The sequence below is a fragment of the Topomyia yanbarensis genome, chromosome 3 (assembly GCF_030247195.1).
Source record: "Topomyia yanbarensis strain Yona2022 chromosome 3, ASM3024719v1, whole genome shotgun sequence".
In the NCBI taxonomy this organism is placed as follows: domain Eukaryota; kingdom Metazoa; phylum Arthropoda; class Insecta; order Diptera; family Culicidae; genus Topomyia; species Topomyia yanbarensis.
In genome coordinates this window covers 100,970,408-100,996,655 of record NC_080672.1, presented here as the reverse complement: position 1 = coordinate 100,996,655, position 26,248 = coordinate 100,970,408, and the positions used below count along the sequence as shown (strand labels likewise).

Genomic DNA, 26,248 nt, shown 5'->3' with positions numbered 1-26,248 from the left:
AATAAGGAACAACGAGAAAAACATAATAAGTACCTAAAATGTAACAAAACGAGAAAGCTGAAAAGTGGCATTGAAAATAATACAAATAGGATAATAACATGCAAATAATAAAAAACCGCTAATATCCAAAATAAAAAACCCAAAACGGAGAAACGACAGAAAAATGAACAAAATTAAGATAATGGAAAAGTTAAAGTTTGGAAAAAATTAATAAATAGCAACATAAAACTGATTAAATAAATGAAACAATCAAATTAGACGAAGAATATTAGACTAAAATTGAAGAAAAAGAAACATATTGCAAAATGGTTAAAATAACGAAAAAACGGGTAAGCGACAAAATGAAAAATAAAGTATCATAAGTATGGAAAACAGGAAATACGACAAACGGGAGAATAATGAACATAACTAAAAAATAAAAAGAGAGCTACAAAAAAAACAAGTATAAAAATGGACGTAATGGATCCACGGAGTTAGACGTAGAAATAACAATAATATAAAATGTTTAAAATACAAAAATTTGTAAGAAAATAAAAAATAGAGAATATTAAAACAGGAAAACGGGGAAAAAAGTTGAAAATAATTCAAAATAAAAGAAAAAATGATGATCGACTATTGAATAAATAAATTGTTCAGATTTAAAAAAATAAAAAAATGGACATATTATATATTTTTTTATGAAGTAATTTAGAACTTAATAAGCACAATAATAGAAGTAGAAATAAATAGATCAATTGGACGGAATAGATAGAAGAAAAAAAAAGAGAAAACAGGAACAAGTGGAAAGAGCCCAAAAACAGGCAAAAATGAAACCATAGAAAACATGAAAAATAAAAACGGTTTAAATAGGTGAAAATGGAAATGCAAGACGAAATGGGAAAAATAGGAATAGTAAAATAAGAAAAAACAAAAAAAATAAATGGGTTAAATAATAAATAAATTCAAATAAAGTAAAACTTTAAATTAGATGAAATGGAAAACAGAAAACTTGCACAAAATACAAAAAAATCAAAATTTAATAATGGGAAAAATGTGCAAATGATAAAACATAAAATTCACAATTTCTTAAATGGGCATAAAAACAAGATTATTGAAAAAATCCATACAAAGTAAAGCATAAATTTCAAAACTGTTAAATGAAGAACGGAAAATTCACAACAAAAAAAACTAAAACGAAAAAATAAAAAAAACTATTATTTTTTTCGAAAATGGGAGACCTAATAATGAAAACTATGGAAAAAGTACGGATGGAGAAAATACTAAAGTAGGTTTATTGAAAAATATGAAAAAAATCAAAAACAATCGTAAGGATTAAAATTTTGTGAAATTAATTTAATAAATTTAGTGAAATCAATTGAACAAACGGTTGACAAAAAAAAACAAATGAAACGATAATAGAAGTGAGAAGTGAGTGATAATAGAAGCTCGACAGTCAAGAAGACATTCATAATGATACATACGGCACCAAGACGAAGCGTCAATTTCTACGATAGCATTGGGAACACTTATGGAACTGAGGTACAAACGCTATTTAAAACCCTAGCTAATGCGACGTGCAAACTGGGAAGTGCACAGAGTCGAAAAAGTTTTCTTATACGTTGTCGAAAACGAGGCATTTTCCCGTCGCATATTAGCAATACGTTCCGATGTATCTTTCAGTTACTGGAGTCAAACAGTCCCTATCTGAATGAGCTTAACAGATGTGTTAACAAATTCAAGAAAACGTTACTAAACATTGAAATCAAACAAACATACTTCACACTCCGTTCCATACAACATGAAATTCAATCCACGAAACACCAAATAACAGCTGCCGTTCCGGAAAATATCCGCAATTCATTCTTCCAATCACAAGACAGGTTCCACCAGTCAAATCTGGAAGCCCGATCCACCACCACTAAGAAGAAATTCGACGCCATGCTCCAAAAGATAACTGCTGACACTCCCATACCCAAATTTCAAGATAAAGCCATTCTCAACGGTACACACAAACAAATACCCAACGAAACAGCTATCATCCTCAGCCTGGGCCCAAAATTTGCATTACCGTATCAACACGTCCAAGAAATACCACTGTTCCACCTTATTGCCGATATTGAAGCAGTCCTCCAGACAAATCCCAACGAACGTATCCAGAATAACAACCGATGTACGATCGTCAATAACATGCAAAACCACATTAACCGTCTACAACAGTCCACGAGCAACAATCCACTGGAGCGTTTTTGCAATTCAGCTACCAAAATAACACGCAAATTTTTGAAAGAGAATCCTGACATAGCAGTTCTACAATCAGACAAAGGTAACAAAACAGTACTAATGACCACTGCGGACTACCAAACCAGAATGTTCTCACTACTCAACGATACTCACACATATCTCAAGATAGACCGTGATCCAACCCTAAAATTCCAGAAACAGAACAACAGTTTAGTTCAAAGGCTCAAACAACTAAAACTCGTTGACCCCAAAACTGCAAGTCAACTAACAACGTACAAAGCATCTTGTCCAAGAATTTATGGCCAACCCAAAGCACACAAGCCAGGATTACCTCTCCGACCGGTCGTTCCCAATATGACCGCCCCGTCGTACTGCCTCTCAAAGTTCATTGGACAAATTCTCAAAAGCTCCATATCAACAACATACAACATAAAGGACTCATTCACATTCTGCGAATACATAAATACAATAACTCTTCCACCGGATTATATTTTAGTGTCTTTCGACGTTGTATCACTATTTACATGTATACCTAAATCATTGATAACACACAATATCATATACAACTGGAACAATATCAAACAACACACGAATATCAACCTTGACCTCCTATTGGAAATTGTCGAATTTTGCATAGATTCCAGTTACTTCAAATTCGACGACAAATACTACCGACAAATCTTTGGAACAGCTATGGGAAACCCTCTATCACCCGTTCTAGCCGACCTCGTTCTAGAAGGACTATTAGACACAACCATTACAAAACTAAGTTTCAAACCACCAATTCTCAAAAAATATGTAGACGATTTCATAATGGCTATACCTCTCAACAAACTCAAACAAGTGCACGATATCCTCAATAACTATGACAAACATATACAGTTCACCTATGAATTGGAAGAAAATCGCAGATTACCATATCTCGACATGGTACTAGTACGCACGGAAAACCAAGAGATACGTACTGAGTGGTATTCCAAACCCATAGCAAGTGGACGTTTTCTTAACTTCCACTCATACCATTCATACCAGCAAAAAATCAACGTGGCAAAAAACTTTATCAGCAGAGTGGAAAAACTATCTACCAATCTCAACAGACCGGAGCAAATCCAAATCATGGACAAATATTTAAAACAAAACGACTACCCAAAGTCGCTGCGAAACAGATTGATTAACAATAACAAAACACGCGCAATACCTACCACACAACTTTCCAATCCTGATGAAAACCTGAAACATACTTACCGGTCACTTCCAAACATACCGTCATTGACGCATAAAATAGCAAAAACCCTAAAAAGAGACTACCCGGATGTCTCACTAGCTTTTCGCAACATCAAAACAGTAGCAAATCTTTTCAGCAAGGTCAAAGATAGCATACCGCAGGATAATTTGAGCAATGTGATATACAGCATACCATGCCAAAACTGCCCATCATCATATGTGGGCATGACTTCGAACATGCTTAAAACAAGGATAGCTGCACACCGCTCAAACATAAAAAAGCTCAACTTACTCAGGGAAGCAGGACACACCAGTGAAGACATCCAGATAGTCGAACTAAAACAAAAAACAGCTCTCCTCGAACACAGCATTACACATCATCATAACTTCGATGTAAACAAGGTGAAGATACTCGATCAACATAACCGAACGACAGCTCTTCCTATATTGGAAATGTGTCATATCATCAACCAGCAAAAAACTGTAAACAAACGCACAGATACCGACGGACTTAGTTGTATATATGCAGGAATTCTACAAACACTACATAATAGAAACTATAAAACTGACAACACTTACACTACCGATACTACCATACGCACGATTATAGCAAACACTCAACAACCGTCAAATTCAGTACAGTTACCAGATCGAATATAGCGCTTTTTCCCTCGTTCTCTACCCGCGAAACAGAATCGTTTCAAACGCAGAAAAATTTCAAAAAATACAGTAGGTGCATGAATATGCGAACAATAGCAGTGAGTAGATATATCTTAGCAAATTAAACACAGAATATAATTTTTTTTTTCAATTCTTGACCAAAATAGCTATTAGATGACGCGTATACATTAGGACAGTTCATGTTTTACCACAACATTACACTTTACAAGAAAACACAAAGTTTTTGTAAGTAAAATTATTTATGTACTTCAGTAACTACCAAGAGCTATACATTTTTAGAATCCTTGATAAAGGTGGAATAAATCCATTGAAACGTTGGAAGTAAAAGCAATATTGTTGTTTTCGCTGTCTAATTTATGACTGATTAGCCGAAAAAACTCCTGATAATTGAAACGATAGATAAAACGCGAAAATTAAAAGACATGAGAAAATGAAATGAATCTAAATAATGGTACAATTATAAAAAAATGGACGAATTTGAAAGAAACAGCAAGAATGGTAAAAGCATAGAAAGGAAAATATGAAACAAAGTATATAAAACAAAACGTAAAATAAGAATATATGGAAAACATTGAAAGTCTAAGAAACCTGATGAAATGCAAAAAGAAACAGCAAAAAAGCAGAAAATTAAGATACGAAACAATAGGACAAGAAAAAAATGAAATGAAAAGAAACTCTAGAAAGAATATAATCCGATGTAATGCCAAAAACCTGAAAAAAAAAATTAAATTGAGAAAGCTAAAGATGAAAAAAAACTTTCGGGTTCTCGTATTTAAATAATATCATTTAAGTGAACACGGGAAATTACTATGAATCGTTTTCTTCGTGGATTTAGCACGTTAAAATCGGTTTCGAATTATCAAAGTTTTCTTTTGATTAGTGGTTCATGCAGTCTTTACTTTATGATATCATTTACGATTGACTCTATGATAGAAATTGGATCATATTTGGTAATTCGTGTTTTTGACAAGACGAACCCTTTGAACACAGTTCAGTTTGGCGTTATCGTTTGCAACACCTTCATTTTGGTATTGTCAATAAAACCACTCATGACGTCGTCATAATTTTTTCAATCGAAAATACGTGCTTTTAGAAAAAAATATTTGTATCCTATTTACAAAATTCTTACGAAATCATAAAAAAACGTTTTAATCCACCTAGTGGTGCAATTGTGCCATTCTCATTTATCCAAACTACGATTCCATGGCTGGTTATGTTTAATATAATGGTGGAAATGTCTATTATATATTCAGTGCGATTTACACATACGTACAATGAATCGACAGCTACGAACTTGTGTTGCTATGTGGCGACGCTGAAACACTTGAAACCAGTAGCGGATCCAGGAGGAGGGTTCAGGGGTTTGGAGATAGTCTCAACTCAAAATCATTTCAAACCAAATTTTTCACTGGTTTTTCAGACCCATTAGGAAAATTTATTCTAGAGGAATTAGAAAATGTTATTCGCGTAGAGGGGTACTTCATGAGTGAAGGGCGGTTTAGGGAAAGGTGGTGAGTGATGTGGGGGGGTGCCCCTCACCGTATCCCCCTAACTACGACTCTGTTAAAATACAGAAAACCTATGTAAGTCAAAAAAAAATTAGGGATTAGGTTAACGATGTTCAGAGTAATTGCATAACATTTCTATAGGAGAAAGGCAAAAATATGAATTTGCTGTGTGTTGAAATGCTCATAACTATGGTTTCCTTTATCCAATTTGGACGCTTTTAGATTTTTTGGATTTAGGAACTCGTCTACTTTTTGATTTATAAAATTGAACCGGATGAAGGGATCTGGTGCTTGGTAATCCTGATTTTCCGGGGTAATGTTGCATTACTAGGGTATTATTTGTAAATTTTAATAATGCCCTACCAATATGAGTATCAAAACTCTTCAAATTGTCTCGAAAGTCTGTTATTTATTGTTACGGAACCCTATGGCAATTTAAACAATGGAATTGGAATGGAATGACCACCCACGGCCCCACGGGAACCTGCTCCGGAATGTCCGTTCCGGGGTCAAATCACAAAATGGTTCCAAAACCACGAGATGCAGCCTACTGATGCAATTCCATGAATTTTGATACCCGTATTGCTAGTATTTCATTGAAGTTCACAAATAGTATCCTAGCACTGGAACCTGCTTCCGGAGATCCGGATTCCCGGGAACCGAATGAAGTAACCTGATTCACTTTAACCAAGTCCAAAAGCGGATGAGTTCCTGAAACCACAACATTCAAATGAATCAAAATTGGTTAGAAATTTCCTTTGTTATTGGCATTTCAGTTTTGTGGGTACCCGGGTATCCATGTCGGCCTATTACGTAGTAAAAAAATTCAGGATCCCCTCTTACTTTATCAACAATATCATTTGGACATCATGGTGTTACCATTTTATATGAGAATTTGCTAGGTAACCGCACTCTTTAACCCGTAACTCCGGAACCGGAAGTCTGATCGACAAAAAAATCAAGAACAGCTTATGGGAGCGTTATACCTTTCATTTGAAATCAAGTTTGAGCGATTCGGTTCAGCCATCTCTGAGAAAAGCTAGTGAATTTTGAAAACACACACATACAGAAATTTGTCAATTTCGACGAACTGAGTCGAATGGTACATGAGACTCGGCCCTCCGGGCCTCGGTTGAAAATTCGGTTTTCAAAGTGATTGCACATCCTTTCTTTATGAGAAAGGCAAAAATACTGCCCCGAGTACAGCCACCAGACGCGAGCGGTACAGCTTCTCTTTCCTTATTTTACATTTTTTAATATGTTCAATCTATTTAATATTTTCAGTCACAAACAACGACAATGAATGCGGTTCATTTACGCCACGACCGGCATCAACGCTTTCATGTGCGGGCCTCTCCATTTGACTATGCAGAAAAAAGTGTACAAAGCGAGAGGGCCAACTTTACTGAGCCACACTCTCACCGAGCAGTCGGAGTACAGTAGCAAAACAAAAATGCATTTTTCTGCTGTACGGAAAAATGTACTCGGTTTGGCTACCTTTCTGGCAAGAGCAGTAGTGATGCGTCGCTGTAGCGGGCTGTACACTCTTGTGCAAATGTAAATGTGCTTGAAAAAATGTAGTTAACCGGTACCGTTCGCATCCTTGGTTTAGTGACCATAGAAAACCTATAAATCCACTTATTCTTAGACAAATAGATCGAGTACCTTAAATGCGTATCATGCGAAAAAACGATACTTTATTAAAGTGACCGACATTTGGTTTCTATAACGATTTTTTTCATGTTTTTACGTTGAGGCGCCTCCATGGAATGTATTCTTCAAGATCGTTTTAGTTTTCTACTTGTAGACGACGAATTGCGACCTGTATCGAGCCCGCAGATGGGGTCAGTTTTTAAAACACATTTTGTTGGAACCGCCATTTTGGACGCCATTTTTCACCTTAGACTAGAAAATTTTGATTTTGTAGATGAAACCTTAACAAATATTCTGCAGAATAGCGCACATGTCTAAGTCATTTAACTTCTTTAAAAAATTAAAGATTAGGTACTTTTTGCACAATTAATAAAAAGACCCCCCTAACGATCAACAATTTATTCTGGTTGTACGTGAAGGAATACAAACCTTTTCGGTTGACTACAGTACAGTTACTTGCTCTCATTAGAATAAAAACTAATATTGCGATTGTCATTTTTTGCTGTTCTAAGTGAGTAATATTTTAGGGGAATTTTATCTATTTGTAAGTTTTGCCTATTACTACTTGATACACGTTCCATAGAGTTCAACAAATTGTTGTTTAGTGAACAGCGAGTTCCTTGCCAACCTCAATTTAGAATGAAGCTAATTTCATACAACGTTACGTATCTGAATGGGATGGATCGGAATCGATTAGGATATAACTAATCAATCATTTTATATGGAATCTGCCAGGATATAGCTAATACCATTTAACCTCATGTGCAACTTTTTTCTAACGCATAATGCTTCCACAATTATTATTGTTTGGGACTGTTGAGGTCGAAAAAAATGAGAACTTTGTTTCGATCAAGATAGGTGCTTCTCTTGCAGGCACGTAGCTAAAGGGGGGGGGGGGGGGGGCTAGGGAACTAAAGCCCCCCTCTCAAAAAATGTTCTGAAAATAAATTGCAAAAACATGATTATCAACGACATAACAATTTTGTAACTCGTTTGGTGTGAACAAATCGTAGAGAGATAGTTAAAGAAGATTGAACAACCAAAAACAACGGTCACGAAACTCAGTGCGGTTTATCCTCTGCCCGAACCAGTGCAAAGCGAACGAAAAAAATAGTTACTTTTATATTGTGCGAAGAACAAGGGAAAGTGCTACTATACTTCTTGCCCTAGTATTCTGTCAAGGTGAGTAAGTCGCAGAAGCAAGAAGCCCAACACTGATTATTGATGACTCACATAAGACCGAGTATTCGTGATTAGGAAAATTTTCTGTAGGTGAAAATGGAGGTTAGGCTTACGATACCTTTATCGAATTCTACCATCTCAGGCATTCAGCGCTCATCGCGTTCAACGAATTGGCCCAGGATAAACCATTGATTTTGAATAATTTAAAAAACTTGATTGTGTGTGACAATGCTTTAATTAAGAGCTTGATATATATGGACGGTGAGAAAATCAATGTTCGGTTACAAGATCGGATACCGCTTACTTGCAGATACATTTCTCATTTGGGAGAAATACAATACAAAACATAATGCGATAGTATAATCACACATAGTATTCTTTGCACATATCAAGGACAAACTATTACGTTCTAGTTCTGTAAAAAACGACACATTAGGGTTTACCTTGATCAGAAACCGCTGAACACCAAAAATATTAAATTTGTGTTCAGGAAATATTGACAACGGCAAAAGCTGCGTCAAGTATCTCAAAATCTACAGCCAGTAAGTCATCGAAAAAAATGACACTCGTAAAGGCAACAAGCAAGGAAGAACTCATTTGTTCGCGAACATATATGCAGCAACCACTATGATGACATGGAAGGGTTCAATAGCGAGATAGATATGAACGACCCCCTTTACGCAGTTTGTGAGGATAAAATATATTCACGCCTCGTAAACAGGTATTGAAGTGCAATGCCCAAGAGCCAATAATAACCATTAAAACTCGTTTTATTATTTTATTGTTGGAAATAGATAGAAATAGATAAAAGAACCACTGCTCCGATTGGCTAAAGCATTGAACCGAGTCCACTAAACGAATTTTTAATTTTTTTTTAAAACAGTAGAAGTTTCATGGACGACTCGATATTGGCAACTCTATTTTAAATTTAAATGCAAAGTTTGTTAACTGCACCTAATTTGAAATTCTGTATTAGGTCACTCTGTACTCTTAGTATAAATTCATTCAAGCGTACTGGTCAAAAAATATTTCAATTTCCTGAGAACGATATAGCCGAGACGACAGTTTTTGTTTTTGCATCATTTTAACGCAATATTATTCTTATTGACATTTAATTTTATTTTCATGCGAGGAATTCGTTCCGTATTAAAACACTGCGACTAAAATGTTGTGGCTGGTTGAATCTATAAGTCCAATAAATTTGATTTCAGATCTTTGGTGGAGCAGAATGCGGTCAAATAGGTATGGCGGTACAATAGGTATAGGGCTAATAATATAATATAGGGCTCTGCAAATAATGTAGCAAAGATAAAGTTACATTATTACAGAGGTAGCTCATCTTGTGTGAATTAGATACACGTTAGAGAACATCGTTGACGATAGTCATTTCGGCTGTTACCATGGATCAGCTGTATTAGTTTCGGCGTCGTTTATGTTTTCGCGTGTTGTTCTGCGAAAACGTATTGTCTTTCGTCCTCAGTACAATACATTTAATCAATGTAAAAAAATGTCAAGTGGGTTTTTTCTTACGTAAAAATCAATGCTGAACACGATTATTGTGTTAGTTTTTTGATAATTTTGTTTTTCAAAAAAATACGGACATTAACATGAAACATACGCTTGGAGGCACGATAGGTCAGCCGTTTGGGGGCACTATAGGTCACTACTGATCGTCTCACAGCTAAACAACCAAGTGAGCCGGAATTAACAACTTCAATTATACACTCTGGCGACGACGAGGATACCGAAGAAGTCATACACAAGTACAAAGCCAGACGCAGCTGCCGAAAGAACATGTTTTTTTCAACATTTCCTTTCGCTGTTTCATGATTTTTCACATCATTTGCAACATCTCATTTTCGGCGAATAACCTTAGGTTAAACCTCCATAATAATAAAAAAAATAATTGAAATTATTTCCTAAATGTTGGTAAAACAAACCTGTAATCAAACAGCATTATAGCTTTTTTCAAGAATTTATGCATCTTTTCCAATCTCGATGATTGTAAAAAAAACTAATTAAAACGAACTAATTGCTGCGCAGATTAGTGTCAACATATTTGAATTTACTTAGAAAGTATAACTGCAAGCATCATAGCAAATCCAACTGCCAGAAGGAACTAGACAGTAAGCCATGCATACTGAGGCTGACAACACAGAAATCGTATAAATTGCAGTAATTTAAAAATAGAGAACTCTAAAAGAAAGCTTCGGCACAGGAGAAGCAAGAACGATGGGTTGTTTTTGATTTGTCGGAAGCAAGTCAGATGCTACAGTTGAAGAATTCACCCATATTCATAGTTTCTAGTTATTTTAGTGGTGTCATCAATGTTACATTTAATAAAACTTACGTGAATTAGAAGAAAACAGTAATCTGTACTGAGGGATTTCCTTCCGATTAATGAACAGTCTTTTAATAGATAAAATTCCGGACTAAGAACTGATATATATTTTTTGTATTGTTCGAAAATTAATAAATTCTGAAATAAATCCTATATGCTCAAATACAATATTTACTTAATCAAGGTAATCTTATCGAGTCCCAATGATTTTGCAAAATTATAAGACAATAGAGCGAATGATCTAATTTATGCTTTGTAGAGAAATGAGTAATTTTTATTCGTACACACTTCACATGTTTAGAAAATTAATGATGTGCCTTTTGTCGTAGTTTCAAGGATCTAATTGCCTAGAAAAATCAGCCTGTCTAATGATATAAATAGATAAATAATTAGTTGTTCTCACTTGATAATATTGCCGTAAATAGTCTTTAATGTATTATATTATTGAAAACAATATAAATAAGCCATTTCTACAAATCGCCTGCCCGGTCAGATGATTTTTAGCGAATTTCGACATTTTCATGTATTTGTATTTAAATAATTGAAGTCCAACTGAAACTGAGTCTTAATGAACTAAACTAAAAAGAAATGACCTAAAATGACCCAAAACGGTTACGAAACAATGTAAAACTAATGACGAAGTCGAAGATGTCGATATAATCATTGAAGCGACGGGTCATTTCTAACATCGGTCTGTTGGCAGCGTAGTTAGTATTGCGCTGCAGCAGTGTTCGAAGACGGAAGACAAGGGTTGGTGCGTAGAGGTTAATTTGTGATAGGAGATTGGGAACATCATATTCAGTCAGAAGAAACCACGACACGAAGGTAGCCTGCGAGGCGTGTGTACGATATTCTAAAGTGTGTAATCCTAATAATCGACAATGGCCTTCGTATGTGGGCAGGTTTAGCGGATCGTTCGAAGGTAATTGACGTAACGCATATTGTATGACTCTGTGCTGGACAGCTTTAATTCTTTGGCTCCAAGTTGCATGATAGGGGCACTCACCACACGATGTTTGCATATTCCAACGGTGAAAATTGTAACTTGCAAATTAATAATAAAAATCTAATTCAAAAGCAATAATTCGTCGATATACTATAGCCTTTCTTGTATCAGATAACATATTGTCTACTGCCTTAGTTTTGGAACTGTTTTCCCTAATAACTTTTTAAAGTTTCATTCAGTTTCCAGTTAACAGCTTCATGCAAAAAGTTCTAAGCCCCGTCACTTTTACTGAGATCTCAGCAAAAATAATGTTTGTTTGAATAATTTCCATTGACCTTATAAACTAATAAATAGACTTAATAGACTAATAAATATTCGACTTATCGCTACTTGATTCCTCACATTTTGGTTATTCTAAATTGATAAACAGTCTGCTATTACGAAAGAAAATCTAGCTGTGTCCGAAATAATTTGATTCTATTATTTTTACGACATATTTTGGACACTAGTTATTTTATACTTCTAAGTAAAACTTCACAAACTAATAATTTCAAGTACCTAAAATGCAAGATCCAAATAGAGACAAAATTATTTGATCATTTAAAAACAATAAATTTATACTCTTAAATCCAATTTTAAAGTGCATCACTTCTCCCGATTTCTGTTGGAAATCGTGGAATTATGAATCGTTTTCGATATCAATTTTTCAACTGTGAATTTTGATTAATTTAAAGGAATTAGAGATGAACTAATTATGCTGGGACTTAAACACAACCCAAAGAATATAATTATTTTCATCAAACCAAACCAATTTGGAGTAATTGGCAGTAAAGGATACAAATGTATGAAAGCGTCCAAAATAAGGAGGGATCCAAATTAGGATGATTATTCTATCATTCGTTCATCAACATCGTATTTCTATATTCTTTGATTGCTGTGTAAATTCAATGTGAAGTTAGAGTTTTGGGATATTTTGTCCGTAAAACCCCCTATTTTTAAAAATCATTTCTGCTGTATGCTACAAATCATACATTTTTTGCAGTTTTTCTAATGTTCAATAATTCTGTACCGGTTGAGACCGGACTCCTGATTAGATGAAATGTATAGAGCAATTTTTTTTGTCAAATATGGCGTCGTTCTTATTGATGAAATACAATATGTTTTTATTTCACTGTATTGGAATATATGCGCTACTATCAAGAAGTACTGGTATTTCGACAGTAATTTTTTTTTTTGGTGAAATTCCTTTAAGAATGAAAGATGGTTTTTACTACGTTAATGCGAAAATTATCCATTTCATTTTCATATGTCAAAAACATTGAAAATATGAAAATTCAAAGAAAAAAATATGCAACTTCATTTATTATTACATTTTTATTCCACTTTTTCCAATTAACTGAAGGGTTGCTAAAATAAAAGTTCCTGCAGTAGAACGTTTTTGAATGTATAATGTTTGCCTTAAAATGTACGGAATTTTATTGATTTTTTTCATAAACGTTACATTCTGAGGAGTCTCTTGAAGTTAAATTTCGTGTGAATAAGAATAACAGTTTATTATATATGGTTACACAAATGAACAATTTTCCAACACTATTGTTAAAAATATAACAATTTTACCGCATTACAGCGCGGTGCGGTAAATAAAATGCGGTCGCGGTTTTGTCATTTTTTTTCGGTTCCGGTGCGGACAATCCATTTACCGTCCACATCCGCACCGCGACGAACCCTAATATGGGGTACACCCTTTATAGATGAAATCTTTTAACTTCTAACTTCTTTAAAAAAATAAAGATTACGTATTTTTTGCACAATTATATAAAAGGACCCCCTAACGATCAACAATTTATTCTGGTTGTACGCAGGCCCGATGAGAAGAGGAGGCAGCCATGGCAATTGCCCTGGGGCCCGGGTCGTTTTTGGGGGCCCGCGTTTTTACCCGGAAGGTGGGCGAACACGTCCGGTATTCATAGAAGACCAATAAAAATAGTCATTTATTTGTAATCAATTGTTATTAAATTGTTATATGATGTTTATTGTTATAAATAGTTCTATGATGAACAATAACAAATATACGTATGCGTTCCAATAGTCACCTAAACTCGTATGCCTTCGTGTAATAAATGATGATGCAATAAACTTAAAATCAAAATGCAAATTCTGTACGATTTTTCGAAAAAAAAAACAATTGCACAAATATTATACAATATACGTTTGCGTAATTTCAACTAAATATCTAGGTAGAGTTTGGATTAAACCATGTATACATATGCAAATCTTCACACCAGTGAAGCCAATTTTCATCAAAATTAACACTCATCATCCAATCAAACCTGATAGTAATCCATGGTTTCGATGCACGAATATGTGTACAGACGAAAACCTTCCATGGTAACCAATTTTCAAGTTGCAAACAAATCAGTATCGATGAAATGCGTAACCAAGTTCGCTTGTTTGCATTCCCTCCATTCATTCATTCCGCGTGATCATTTTTCAATCTGAGTATGCTTCACTATGTTCGATTCTTATCCATTCAGAAGTGAGGCACGAGATCCAGAATATTTTTCGAATTCAATCGAAGTGATTGAGACAGTTTTGACGCTCTTATGCATAAAAAGGGCATTTGAAACCTATCGTTACGAGCCTTTATGGTACTAGAGCCTCGGATAGTACTATTGATCCCAAAATATCTTCATATTCATACCCAAAAAAATTGCAACGAATGCTATTTGATTCATTCATCAAGCATCTAAAGTTATCGATTGCGATGAGAAAATATTCATATTGGACCGATCTTCACTCAATGCTGAGTTGCCTCTGACAACAGGTAGTACAGCATTTATTGACGAATGAAAAGTTCTATTTGGCGCGTTATGTATTTGGATTTTATCGCCTACTACAAATAGGATGATCTGATAAGCAAGGACAATTGGTTCAGTATACAACATTCAACGTTGATATGCATCATTTTAAATCTACAATATTTTCATCAATCACCATCACTGCTTCACACAGATCAGTGATCAAATTGAGACGAGCTTCTCGACTGCGGATCGAATCCCATTACTATAGGCACTAAATCGTCGATTTAAACAGTCGGCAGTCAAACGAAAGGAGAGAGCAAGGATGGATACGTTATCGAAAGTTTTTTTTTCTTTTGCAGTGTCGTTAACGAAGAGAAGAGTTATTTTTAAAAACACGGCTCTATGTTAACATTGCTGACAGTCATTAAGGTGCTTCTGAACTAGCTCTTTTCTGGCACACTATTTCGCCATTCCGGCACTAAGTATGCTTAAATGATCTCTATAGAACTATTAGGCCTCAAAAAATATGTTTTGTATGCGAATATGAACATATATAAAGCCATTAAATAATGCTTCGTGGTCTCTTGGTTATATACCTTACCTCTAACCTTGCCACTTCCCCAATCCTTCCAATCAGGGAAATCGTGCAAAGACAATTCATGGCAAGGCACAAATCTCCGATCAACATGGGATACGTACCATTTGAGCTAGATGCTACTGATTCCTGTGTACCCGCAAATTGAAAAACTCGTAGCTAGAGCAATTTTACCCGATTTGGATACCATGGAATAAGAAGCTATCGAAATTCACCTGTCTGGCACGCTATCTGTGGATGTGGCAATATGAGTCAACCGGAGATTAATAGAAACCACGGACTCGCGAGTTTCCCATGGCTGAAGAGGCACTAACTCATATTGAACTAGAGGGCTTAGGTTTAAACGCGGCTCTCGACGGCCCTGGTTGTACGTGAAGGAATACAAACCTTTTCACTTGACTACAGTACAGTTACTTGCTCTCATTAGAATAAAAACTAAAATTGCGATTCTCATTTTTTGCTGTTCTAAGTGAGCAATATTTTAGGGGAACTGTAAGTTTTACCTATTACTACTTGATACACGTTCCATAAAGTTTAACAAATTGTTATTTAGTGAACAGCAATTTCCTTGCTAACCTCAATTTAGAAGGAAGATTACGTATCTGAATGGGGTCGAGCGGAATCGATTAGGATATAACTAAACAATCATTTTATAGGGAATCTGTCAGGATATAGCTAATACCATTTAACCTTCTCATGTGCAACTTTTTTCTAGCGCATAATGCTTCCATAATTATTATTGTTTGGGACTGTTGAGGTCGAAAAAATGAGAACTTTGTTTTGATCAAGATAGGTGCTTCCCTTGCCACTCTAGAAGCTGCTAAATTTTTACCTTCCTATACTATTACGATGCTATTCTCCTAAAATGTTTGCAAGTAGTTGAACTGCATGGCAAAAAACTTGTCGTAGACAATATCAATTGATAGGTTTTATCAGTTTCCATTAATATTGTAAGATATCGATGACACATCAAAATTTCATTATTCACCGCTATCTAAAAATGGCCGTGGCAGCATTGCTCCAGAGCAAGCTTATCAGACTAATAGCAATAAATTCACACACTCAAATCGGCTCGGTAATTTCCCAACAGCTGTGTAGTCAGCATATTTAGAAACTGATATCTCAGTAAAGTGTAGAGTTGTGGTACCGGTAATACCGGTACCGAAAAACACGGGAATACCGCCTAATTTTTGGTACCGTAATACCGGTAGTGAACAAAAGCCAGTACCGGTATTACGGTACTATACAATTTTTATGACAAATATATTAACTTTGCAGGGGGATCTGTTTCAAAATATCGGTCTGCAAGATAACGTTTAATTATATTAATTTGCCTTCTAGATAAATCGTTGAGAAAACACCTTTGGAATGAGGTGGGGCTATCATCATAAGAATTCTAGAAGTTAAAGTTTTATTAGCGACATTCTGATTGGTTTCCATTATTCACTGAGATCTCAGCAAAAATAATGTTTGCTGAATCTCAGCTGTTGAGATTTCGGCAAAAGATGCAAAAAAATGAGATTCGGCAGAAAAAAATGAGTGTGCAGTTCTACAGATTATAATTGTAACGCTTAAATGACAGCTATCAGCCCCTTACTTATTTTGTAAGCAAATATCTTGCCTAAAAATTATAGCTGTCCCAATTCGTCGAGTTGAGTTGATTGAGTGCCTTGGAAAAATGTCCAAAGTTTCAATGAACGCTATACCTTCCTTTTACAAGATAGACATAAAGACATCATAAATAGATGGAAGTGTAGGTAGATCTCAACATTCTATCAGTTGCAATGACATTCAACGGCTTGTAATTTTAGATGGACGCTATAAAAACTGAAGGATTATCACAGCTCAATTATTTTCATTCAGATTTGTCATATTCGTAACATTTACTGCATGAACTGTAAACAGTAAACTGTAAATCTTCGACTTCAAAATCCTCCAATGTGGCAAGCACAATTAAACACATACGCGATGATCTAATTAAGGCCACACAAATCCAAATAGTTTAACTCAATTAAAACCCAGGCCAATATAAAATGGCAAATCTTTTCAAACTATTTTAACTTTTAAAAACCAACTCCAACGAGGCCACCATCCCCTTCCATAAAAATATTCAATTATCGCTCCGAGCCGACCCCTTTTTGACGCCGCTCGAAACAATGCATTTCCCGGCTTACAAAAAATGGTACAACCAGCAAGAAAAAAAAAACAACGCCAAAGCCAAGCTAAACAATCCCCGGTCTATAAGTCGGGCACATTTCCCATTTGTCACCACGCTCCGATCCTGGACCACCAACGCCAACCGACGAAACAAATAATAATATAAATGCTCGAGTTCCCGACTCCATTGCCGCTCGCACAACACCGGGATGAAAAGAAGCCAACAATTTTGTTTGCGGTTGGTCATAAAACATCCCTCCACTAAATCCTTGAAAAATGAGCAGTCTTTAAGCACAACCTGGCAACAATAACAATAATAACGAGTAATATATCGATCAGGCGGTCTAGATCTTAGAGCGAACCGGGCAGGCGACAATAAAGATCAAAGACCCGCAAGCCGCTGCTGCAGCTACTGATAAGAATTATATTCTTCCGAACATCGATCATCCGAGGGCTCAGAGTCCCAGCCGCCGCGCCGGATGGGTGCGCAATTCCACCCGCCTGATCGAGGTGGGTGGGTGTTTGAATGTGAGAGTGCACTCGAACGTGTTCATAAACCGATTCGACCAATCACGGACGTTCATCGATTCTTTCCGTGTGGGTGTGCGTTAGTAATGGACGGGATCGAGTCGACGGTCGCCGAACGGTGAGAGCGAAGAGGGAATGTATAGTAATAGCAGCCGGATCGGAAAGGGGGTGTGGTTTGCGCTGCATTGCTGGCTGAGTTGCGTTCGAAGCTGTGATTTTCGTTTCTGGGAAAGAGAGAGAGGAAGAGATAGATGATTTGTCGCAGCAGGCTGCGGGAGTGAGTGAGATGGTTGTGAGTTTAGGATTGTGTGAGCAGGAATGGAGAAGAAGCGAAAAAAAAACAGTAGAGTTGATGCGAGCGATCGGACCAAAGAACCTGCCGTCTTGGGATGTTTTCCAGTCAGTAAGGTGCCAACTCCTCAAGAAGCAACATCTCAACCGGATCGGATAGCAAGAATAAGATTGCTTCTGTTTATGTTGCAGTTTAAGAAGTTGTTCAAACGATAGAGTGTTTGTTGTTGTTTCGGAGATCCGTTTGTAGACACACGGTGAGGATCAGGTTTTTGGATAGTAAACACAAGCCTTCGGGTGATTTTTTGAACGATTTAGTGAAACGTGCAGCCAGTTGAAATTTGGAAAAAGTGTCAAGAGACGTTTAAGAACTGTTTGGTGAATCAACAAGTGACAATTGAATACAAGTGATTTCAAGTTTTTAAGTCAATACTTTAACAACGATATCAGTCGCGAGATGGCAGTAGCCGGTTTGAACATATCGCCGATGTTCTCTGGATACCCGTTCCAAGGTAAGTTTAACATGAATTCGATCAGTCATAATCGTTCAATCAAAGTGGTTTTTATTTTTCGGCGAAGCCGACGGTTGATTGATTCTCGGGGTTGGATATTTTCTTTTGTTTCGGGAACACAACAGTTGGGTAACGGGTCCATATGTTCGGTAACATTGAACAACCGCGGGATCATAAATCATACCGATCGTAGACGAGAGAGGTGAGAAAAATTGATCCTTTGAGTCTGCGCGGTAACAGCCGGGGATCGAGGATCCCAGTGGTAGCGGAGGGATCCTAAAGGGGCGTAATTTCCCGACGTAACGACGGGGAAAGTGGACTGATCATGAATAATTTCTTTTTCTCGCTTCCAACTTGAACCGCTGTTGTTGGATGGTGGAAGCCTCCTCGGAGGGTGAGAAATAATTGTAACAGAAGGTATTTCAAAGGGAAGAAGCCGACGGAGATCGAGTTTTTTTTGTTCGTTGTTCGCTTGGAGTTTCTGTTCATACGAGGCTAACAAGATTAATGATTGTAAATATGTTATTGTTTGGTTATTGTTAGGGACTCGGGAAATGAGCATGGACTCTTTTCTTCGTGCTTTTGTGGAAGAGAGGGAATTGGGAAGAGGATTAAATTGATCTTTTTTTTTCGGGATGCTCACCATTTGAGGTCGTACTGATCCTATCGGGTGTTGAGATGCTTGTAGATCGGGGATTAAGATAAGCTTATTACGTGGTGAGTGGATTTGTAATTTTGCGTGAACTTTGGTGCATTCATGCAGAACTGGGTTGTGATTTGAAACTCAGCAGAAGTTTGAAAAAAAACGCCAAATGCATTGTTGGAGGCCAGTAAAATCCCGAGAATCACTTCTCAAAACTCGTTCCCTATCGCTACGAGCATCGCTGCTCCTTTTGAGACCATTCCCGAGAATCCCGACTGCATCGCAGCGGCACTTCCCAGACACGCTGGCGCGACTTCGGCACGTACTTCATCTTCCTTCCATCTTTCTCGAACGCGAGCGAGCAGCATGGGGGCGCGAAGGGTGAACACATATTTTATTACAAAATTTGCTGTTTGCGGTGCCTGGCCATGGGGCCTTGGAGGTTCCCTCCCACCATATCATCGCGTCTCGAGTGGGCGGCAAACCGCCTTTGATCTTATTTTCAGTAATTCCTGTTTTCAACAATAACACACCGCACGATGATCCCTCGGCAAGCGCACCGCTAGAACCGAGGGACCTCGCGAGATGCCATAATGATAATGTAATGGTATTGGAAATATTTTATTACCTCTCCGAGGGTTCTTCGGGGGAGCTCCGAAGCCGAGGATCGTGATCTTTGGCGTACGGAAAACAAGGAAGGCACAGAGAGAATAAATCGCACCGGGTTTAGTCCGGGCACGTCCCGGGTTCACTCTCGATCTCGCAGGTCTCGAACCAGGGACCGGACTCTCCTAATGTAATAATTTATATGGATGTTTAATATATTTATAAACTAAATGATCAATTTATATGATAAAGTACCGCCGCCGGCGGCGTATTGGAGCGTACATTTTAATCAATTGATCGAGTTCGATCTCGGTTCGACTGCGGGAGGCAGGGCAAGTGAGCGAAATTTAATCAAACTGCCGAAATCAAACCAGATGGAATCCAGCTTTGGGGGACTCGAGAAGGCCGACAACGACATAACGTCCATAACATGTGTACAAAGAAGACCATTTATCTTTTCAACACGTTCTCTTCTTTTTCTCTGCGAACGTAGCGACCGTTGCAGCTCCGAAGATCAGCAACGTCTTCAGGAAATTTATGGACCTTTGATGATCACTCCGAGAGTGGTTCCATTGATCGGGACTGATTTATAGGTCACTAATTCAATTTCTGCCCGCTTCGTTCGCGTTGAGACCAGAAACCGACGATGATGAGTCACTTTCCCTGGGCGTACAGGTGGTCGGTCGATTTCGGTGCCAACCTCCCTCCCCTCGCCCCTTATCGAGCGCCTGCTGAATGATCGCGGTGGTGAGCTAATAATGATTGCGTCTAATTATATGCCGTTGCACCTCGATGCTGCAGTGTGCACCGAAGGATCGAGTCCAAATCAAACATCGTGATCTGAGTTTTTCGAGGCAGCGATCGAACGAGATGCTGGGTGCGATTGATCGATTGGTGTTGCAACGGCAGCAGCTACACAAAACGCACCATGATCTGCTTGCTTTGCGGAAAAATTGCGCGCGAGAACAGGGCACAACCGGCAACACTATAATTAGATTTTAATATACAACGTGTAAACATGTTATTCACATTCATCATGACTACTTCCCCACTCCAGTGAATCATGTATGGTAGATCGTTGCTTGGAGTAGTTTGGAAGCTTCTGGCAATCGAGTTGCCGTTATGGAAGATTCACAGGAACTTATTGGTGGAGTTTCCATCATCGACACATTGTTCCCGGAATACCGAAACTCGGTCGTTGACCTATCCGTTGTCCTTTCCGAAAGAACCAACGAAGATCACACACATCGCTTCCCAAGGACCATCTAATCCCCTTTGTCCGTACTGCATTGAAAGCCTTCCAAATCTAATTTTTACTTCGTCGGTCATTTCCGAAGAAAACAAGATCATACGAGGATCATGTGAGGATCGCATATACCCACTTGCAAGACAACAAAGGAAGGATCAATTCGCCTTCACATTTTACGAGCCGACGAGACCTGCAAACGACGCCCTTGTGTTCGTTGTTTATTGGCCGTTACGAACGATGGGAACGGTTGGCCGAAGACGAGAGCAAAAACACGAAATAGATAATTTAATAAGTAAAGATTTCGGCCGGATCGTTTGACGTTGTGTACGCGCACCCATCATAGGCGTTGGGGAAAGGTAAATTTGCTTTTCACGCTTTTACCGTACCCAGCTACTGATGAGCTCGCTGGTCCCTGGTTGGTCCCAGGGGTGTTAAATGAAATTTGTTCGCTTCTCCGATCCGACGTTTTTTTTCTTTGTGAGAAGCAAAGATAGAAATCGAAAAAAACAAGACATCGGAATTTGAATATCCGCGCCATTCGATTCCGGCTCCACCGGCTGGCTTTTGAAAACCATTAAATTCTAATTAAGCTACTATCCACGAGAAACCGAACCGCGGAATGGCGTGAATTGCTGGTGGTGGTGATGGTGGTGGCAGCTGCTGAGTGATAAATGAACCTCGGGAGGCACGGCGGTCAAAACCCCGGAGAACCAATCCTTTCCGACAGACCCGAGGTTCGACTTGCACCGACTGGAGAAGAAAGACGAAACAGTAGCCTAATGATCGTCTCGGTATTTTGTTTCGGTCAATTTTTACCTTTGTGCTCCTCCTCAGTGATCTGGCGATGTTCTCTGGAACCCCCCATGGTTGATGGAACCAACGACGGTGAAGAGTTGATAACTAATTAATCGCAATTCGCGCCTAATTGAAGTGTAATCAAATACGGTCGATGGCCAAGGTCGACGCTTGTCTGGACTACGGTTTTGATTAATGCTTCTAGAGATCCTCGACCTGCGACTACCTTTTCCGTACGGCGCTACCGCATCGTCGTTAGGCACGTCGGTAATCCCGACCGACCCAAACAGGTTTCTGCAGAAGAAGCTTAAAAAATTTCAACTCAAATATCTCCACAATATTTACGGAGCCACGTGAATCAAGTCGCGACGACCGGTTGACAAATAGCTTTAACAGATTCGCACCCTCTCCGGGCTGACAACCGCGGGACGAGGAACCGAACCGGTCTCGTGGTGTGAATATATGTCAAAAGCCAGTCAGATTGTAATCCACTGACAGTGCCGCTGAGAGATCCCTGAAAGCTCAGAACGTACGCCCGGTGGAGCAGAAAATGAAAATAAAAATTACTCCCCTCGCGTCACGTCGGTCCCCGCATGCAATGATCAAAAGCCATCTGCCGACGGAGATCGCGAGACTCACAAGGCGCGAGATTTTAATCAAACTGAAGCACCCCTCAAATCTCCCCCACGTTACCCAGTCCAGTATTTCCGTTCTCAATCGAATAAAAAAAAAGAAACAGGAAATTCAATTCAATTCCACATTTCATGCGCTCAGAGCTCAGTGAAAGTGACGAATTAATTCCGATTTTCTCACAATTGATCGATCACCCACGATCAATTGAACGCCAAAGCCCGACACAATCCTAAATTGGTTTTAAGTTTCCCTAATCCCACCACTCCTCCCAAACCGACCGACCCGATCCTTTCGATCGTTTTCGGCTCGATTTCATCTCACAAAAGCCAAAAGGACCTGCTCGTACAAAAGCGAACAACCATTAGAAGGGCCCATTACAAGATCCGATCTTGTACCGGGTTCTCGCTTTCATCCCATTCTTCCCCCGGGTTTGGATGACACAACAATGTGACACTCGTTTCGTCCTCTCTCCATCTCTCTTTCTCATCTGACTTAGTAGTTGGAATGACACAGCATCTACCCGTTGTCAGAATAGATCGTCCAAAAGAAAAAAATGAACCAATTTCTCATCCCCGGACTCTGGGCGGCGGCAACTGTGCTTTGAAGTCGTCGCTCAGAGGACCACCCGCACCCCGCCGAAACCGGGTTGTGCGGTGCGGTGGTCACTTTACAAATCTGTGAACAGGTTTCTCTAATGAGATTTTTCTTCTCTCTCTCTTTTAGGCCAGGGACGCGTGAACCAGCTCGGAGGAGTGTTTATCAATGGACGTCCACTGCCCAATCACACTCGGCTAAAGATTGTCGAATTGGCAGCCAGCGGTGTACGGCCCTGTGTGATCTCCCGTCAGCTCCGAGTTTCGCACGGATGCGTGTCGAAGATTCTGAACCGTTACCAGGAAACCGGATCGATTCGGCCGGGCGTTATTGGTGGATCAAAACCGCGCGTTTCGACGCCGGAAATCGAATCGAAGATCGAGGATATGCGTAAAGCCAAACCAGGCATCTTCAGCTGGGAGATTCGCGATGCTCTGATCGAGGAAGGTATCTGCGACAAGAACTCGGCTCCTTCGATTAGTTCGATCACTCGACTCCTAAAGGGACGTTACGGTGAGTTGGAACCTAGAGGAAACCATTCCATCAATGGAATTTTAGGAGGATCGTCGTGCGATGACGATGATGACGATAGCGACACCGCGTCAGAACCAGGCTTTGAACTGAAGCGAAAACAGAGACGATCTCGCACTACCTTCAACGGAGAGCAGCTGGAAGCTCTAGAAGTTGCTTTCGCCAGAACGCAATACCCGGATGTATACACTCGCGAGGAACTTGCCCAAAAAACCAGGCTAACCGAAGCCAGAGTTCAGGTTTGGTTCTCGAACCGCCGAGCTCGGCTGCGTAAACACATGAACTCATCACAACTATCGGCATTCAATTCTCAGTATCCGTCACAGTTTGAGCAACAAGCTGCCGTTTCAGCAGCGGCCGCTGCTGCAGCTTCCGCTCCCGGTATCGTGAATTCGTCCGGATTTGCCTCTTCAATGCAATCCTGGGGACAACCCTGCTACCCAACGGCCAACCAAACCTCGATCCACGCTGCTTCTCAAACCGCCTACAATCCGCTAGCCCAGACAATGCTTCATCCAACCTCAGCAACGATGAGCCCACCAGCATCCCTCAGCCCGCCAACTTCCACCAGTCCAGTGCACTCTGGACACAGCAAGATGGCCCCATCCTCCACGTCACCCGCGCAAAACTCTGCCGCCAACTATAATTACTTCCCTATGCTTGACAATAACCACGCACAATCCTACGCAATGAGCTCCGCGTACGCATCCAACAATGTCACAAGCTCGAATGCCGCCGCCATGGACAACAGCAATTCCCAGTGGCGTTCATCCCACTCCGCCCACAACAAAGCCGCCGAATGGGACGCTTATAGGTAAGTGTCAACCAATTAACACCTCCACCCCCATTAGAACCCACTTTCTCCTCCCGAGTAATTATCACATTTGAAAAGAAAAACAAAACAGGAAAACTAATCAGACTTTTTTTCCTCTTCCTTCCAGCTCATTCTTCTCGAACAACATGAACCACCACCACCATCATCACTACTCGAGCTCGGCCGCTGCTGCGGCTGTGGCTGCGGAAGCCAAATCCGGATATCCCTACTTCGGCCAGCTAGGCGGACTGGATATGAGCCGTCTGCACTAGGTGAAGAACTCCGGTACCGATTCCGAGCAGCACACACACATCAAAGCAGGAGTGCTAAAAAACAATAAATTAATCATAATTAACAGCTGCTGCCATCTCGATTCTTCACCCGCACAGACACACACACACAAACGTTAGCACGGAACGTGAGGAGGCGTGAAGATGAAATATGGATGGGGCGCTGTGCGGCCACACCACACACCCAACTATCATCGGCATCGGCCAAATGCATAATTTATAAAGTTACTCGCACGTACCCGATAGATAATAACACTTTCGAAGCGCGAGGTTTTTCCGGTCACTAAAGTTTAGTAGCCCGGCGGTACACTTTGTTTCAGTTCGTTTCGTGTTTTGTTTTTTTTTTTGCGCCGGGGTCTTGCCTCACATCGTCGTGTTCACCCCTAAAATGTACCTTAGCTAATTTTTACGAGCCTTTGCGCGCCCACATCCGCGGCGTGGCAGAATGTGTAAATATTTGGACTGAAGTGTTTGGGGTTTATGTGCCCCCTGTCCGCGTTTTAATTTTATTTTTTAGGCTTAATGTGTTAGTTATTAGTGCAGGTACAAGAGCAGGTGACGAAATACAATCGGAGAAAATTTATTAGACTGTTTTTAGAGCTTAGGAAAGAATGTAACCGATAAGGCGAACAGAAACTACGATATAGAGCATTTCCTTATGTTAGATGATAAGCAGAAAAGTGGTATTTATGTCTTCTAGTACAAAGAGAGATTATTGTGAAATAAATTGATCAAGTTCTAAAATTAACAAATGTTTATTTTTTCCGAATTCCCTAATGTTGAAGACCCATGCATGACGCAGTATCAAGAGCCATGTTGAATTTGTTGGCTTATGGGTATCTGTTTCAGACAAGGAATATGCTCTGACATTGACAAAGCGTTCTGAATTGGGTCTAAGACCAATGTGCTGTATCTAATAGGTATGAGGGAGAGTCTTATTTGAATATATTAGTAACAGAAAAAAATGAACAAAGTATCTGAAAATCGCAATCTATTACGGTTTAAATTGAAAGACATCGAGCCACACCTTTACAAAATCCATCATATTGGTATGACACTGCGTCATTGACATTCGCTTCTGCCAGGAATCATCAGCAATCAGTAGCGACTGGCTCCAATGGTACGTTCCCCATGTAGATCGCAGAATTGTGCCTTACTATAATTTGCCTTTTCATCATTTTCCTGATGGGAATGATTGGGCCAGTGGTAAGGTTAGGGATAGGAAAAAAAACCTGTTTTAACCCACCTAGCGGTGCAATTGTGCCTTTCTCATTTCTCTAAACTATGGCACGGAGGCTTTTTATGTTCAACATAATTGTGGAAATGTCCATTACATTCTTAGTACACTTTGCACTTATACACAATGGCATGCCAGCCACGAACTTGATGAGCTACGTGTCGACGGTGAAACACTTGAAACAAAAAAATATCATACTCCATTAGCCTAATCAGCA

At 39.1% G+C, this 26,248-nt stretch overlaps 2 protein-coding genes across 3 annotated transcripts; both read left to right on the top strand.

Moving 5' to 3' along the window:
- Positions 1-2,884: 2,884 nt before the first annotated feature.
- On the top strand, positions 2,885-4,495 carry LOC131690301 (uncharacterized). 2 transcript variants are annotated; one of them, XM_058975963.1, is made up of 3 exons: positions 2,885-4,202; positions 4,272-4,350; positions 4,405-4,495. In XM_058975963.1, the coding sequence occupies exon 1, from the start codon at positions 2,914-2,916 to the stop codon at positions 4,102-4,104; it is 1,191 nt and encodes a 396-aa protein (XP_058831946.1). In that variant the 5' UTR covers positions 2,885-2,913; the 3' UTR covers positions 4,105-4,202; positions 4,272-4,350; positions 4,405-4,495. The 2 variants fall into 2 exon arrangements, with proteins under 2 accessions (XP_058831946.1, XP_058831947.1); XM_058975964.1 differs by having other exon boundaries at positions 4,272-4,416.
- A 13,763-nt stretch (positions 4,496-18,258) lies between these two features.
- Positions 18,259-25,499, top strand: LOC131689669 (protein gooseberry). Its single transcript, XM_058974917.1, has 3 exons — positions 18,259-18,639; positions 23,289-24,504; positions 24,632-25,499. The coding sequence occupies exons 1-3, from the start codon at positions 18,585-18,587 to the stop codon at positions 24,774-24,776; spliced, it is 1,416 nt and encodes a 471-aa protein (XP_058830900.1). The 5' UTR covers positions 18,259-18,584; the 3' UTR covers positions 24,777-25,499.
- Positions 25,500-26,248: the final 749 nt, after the last annotated feature.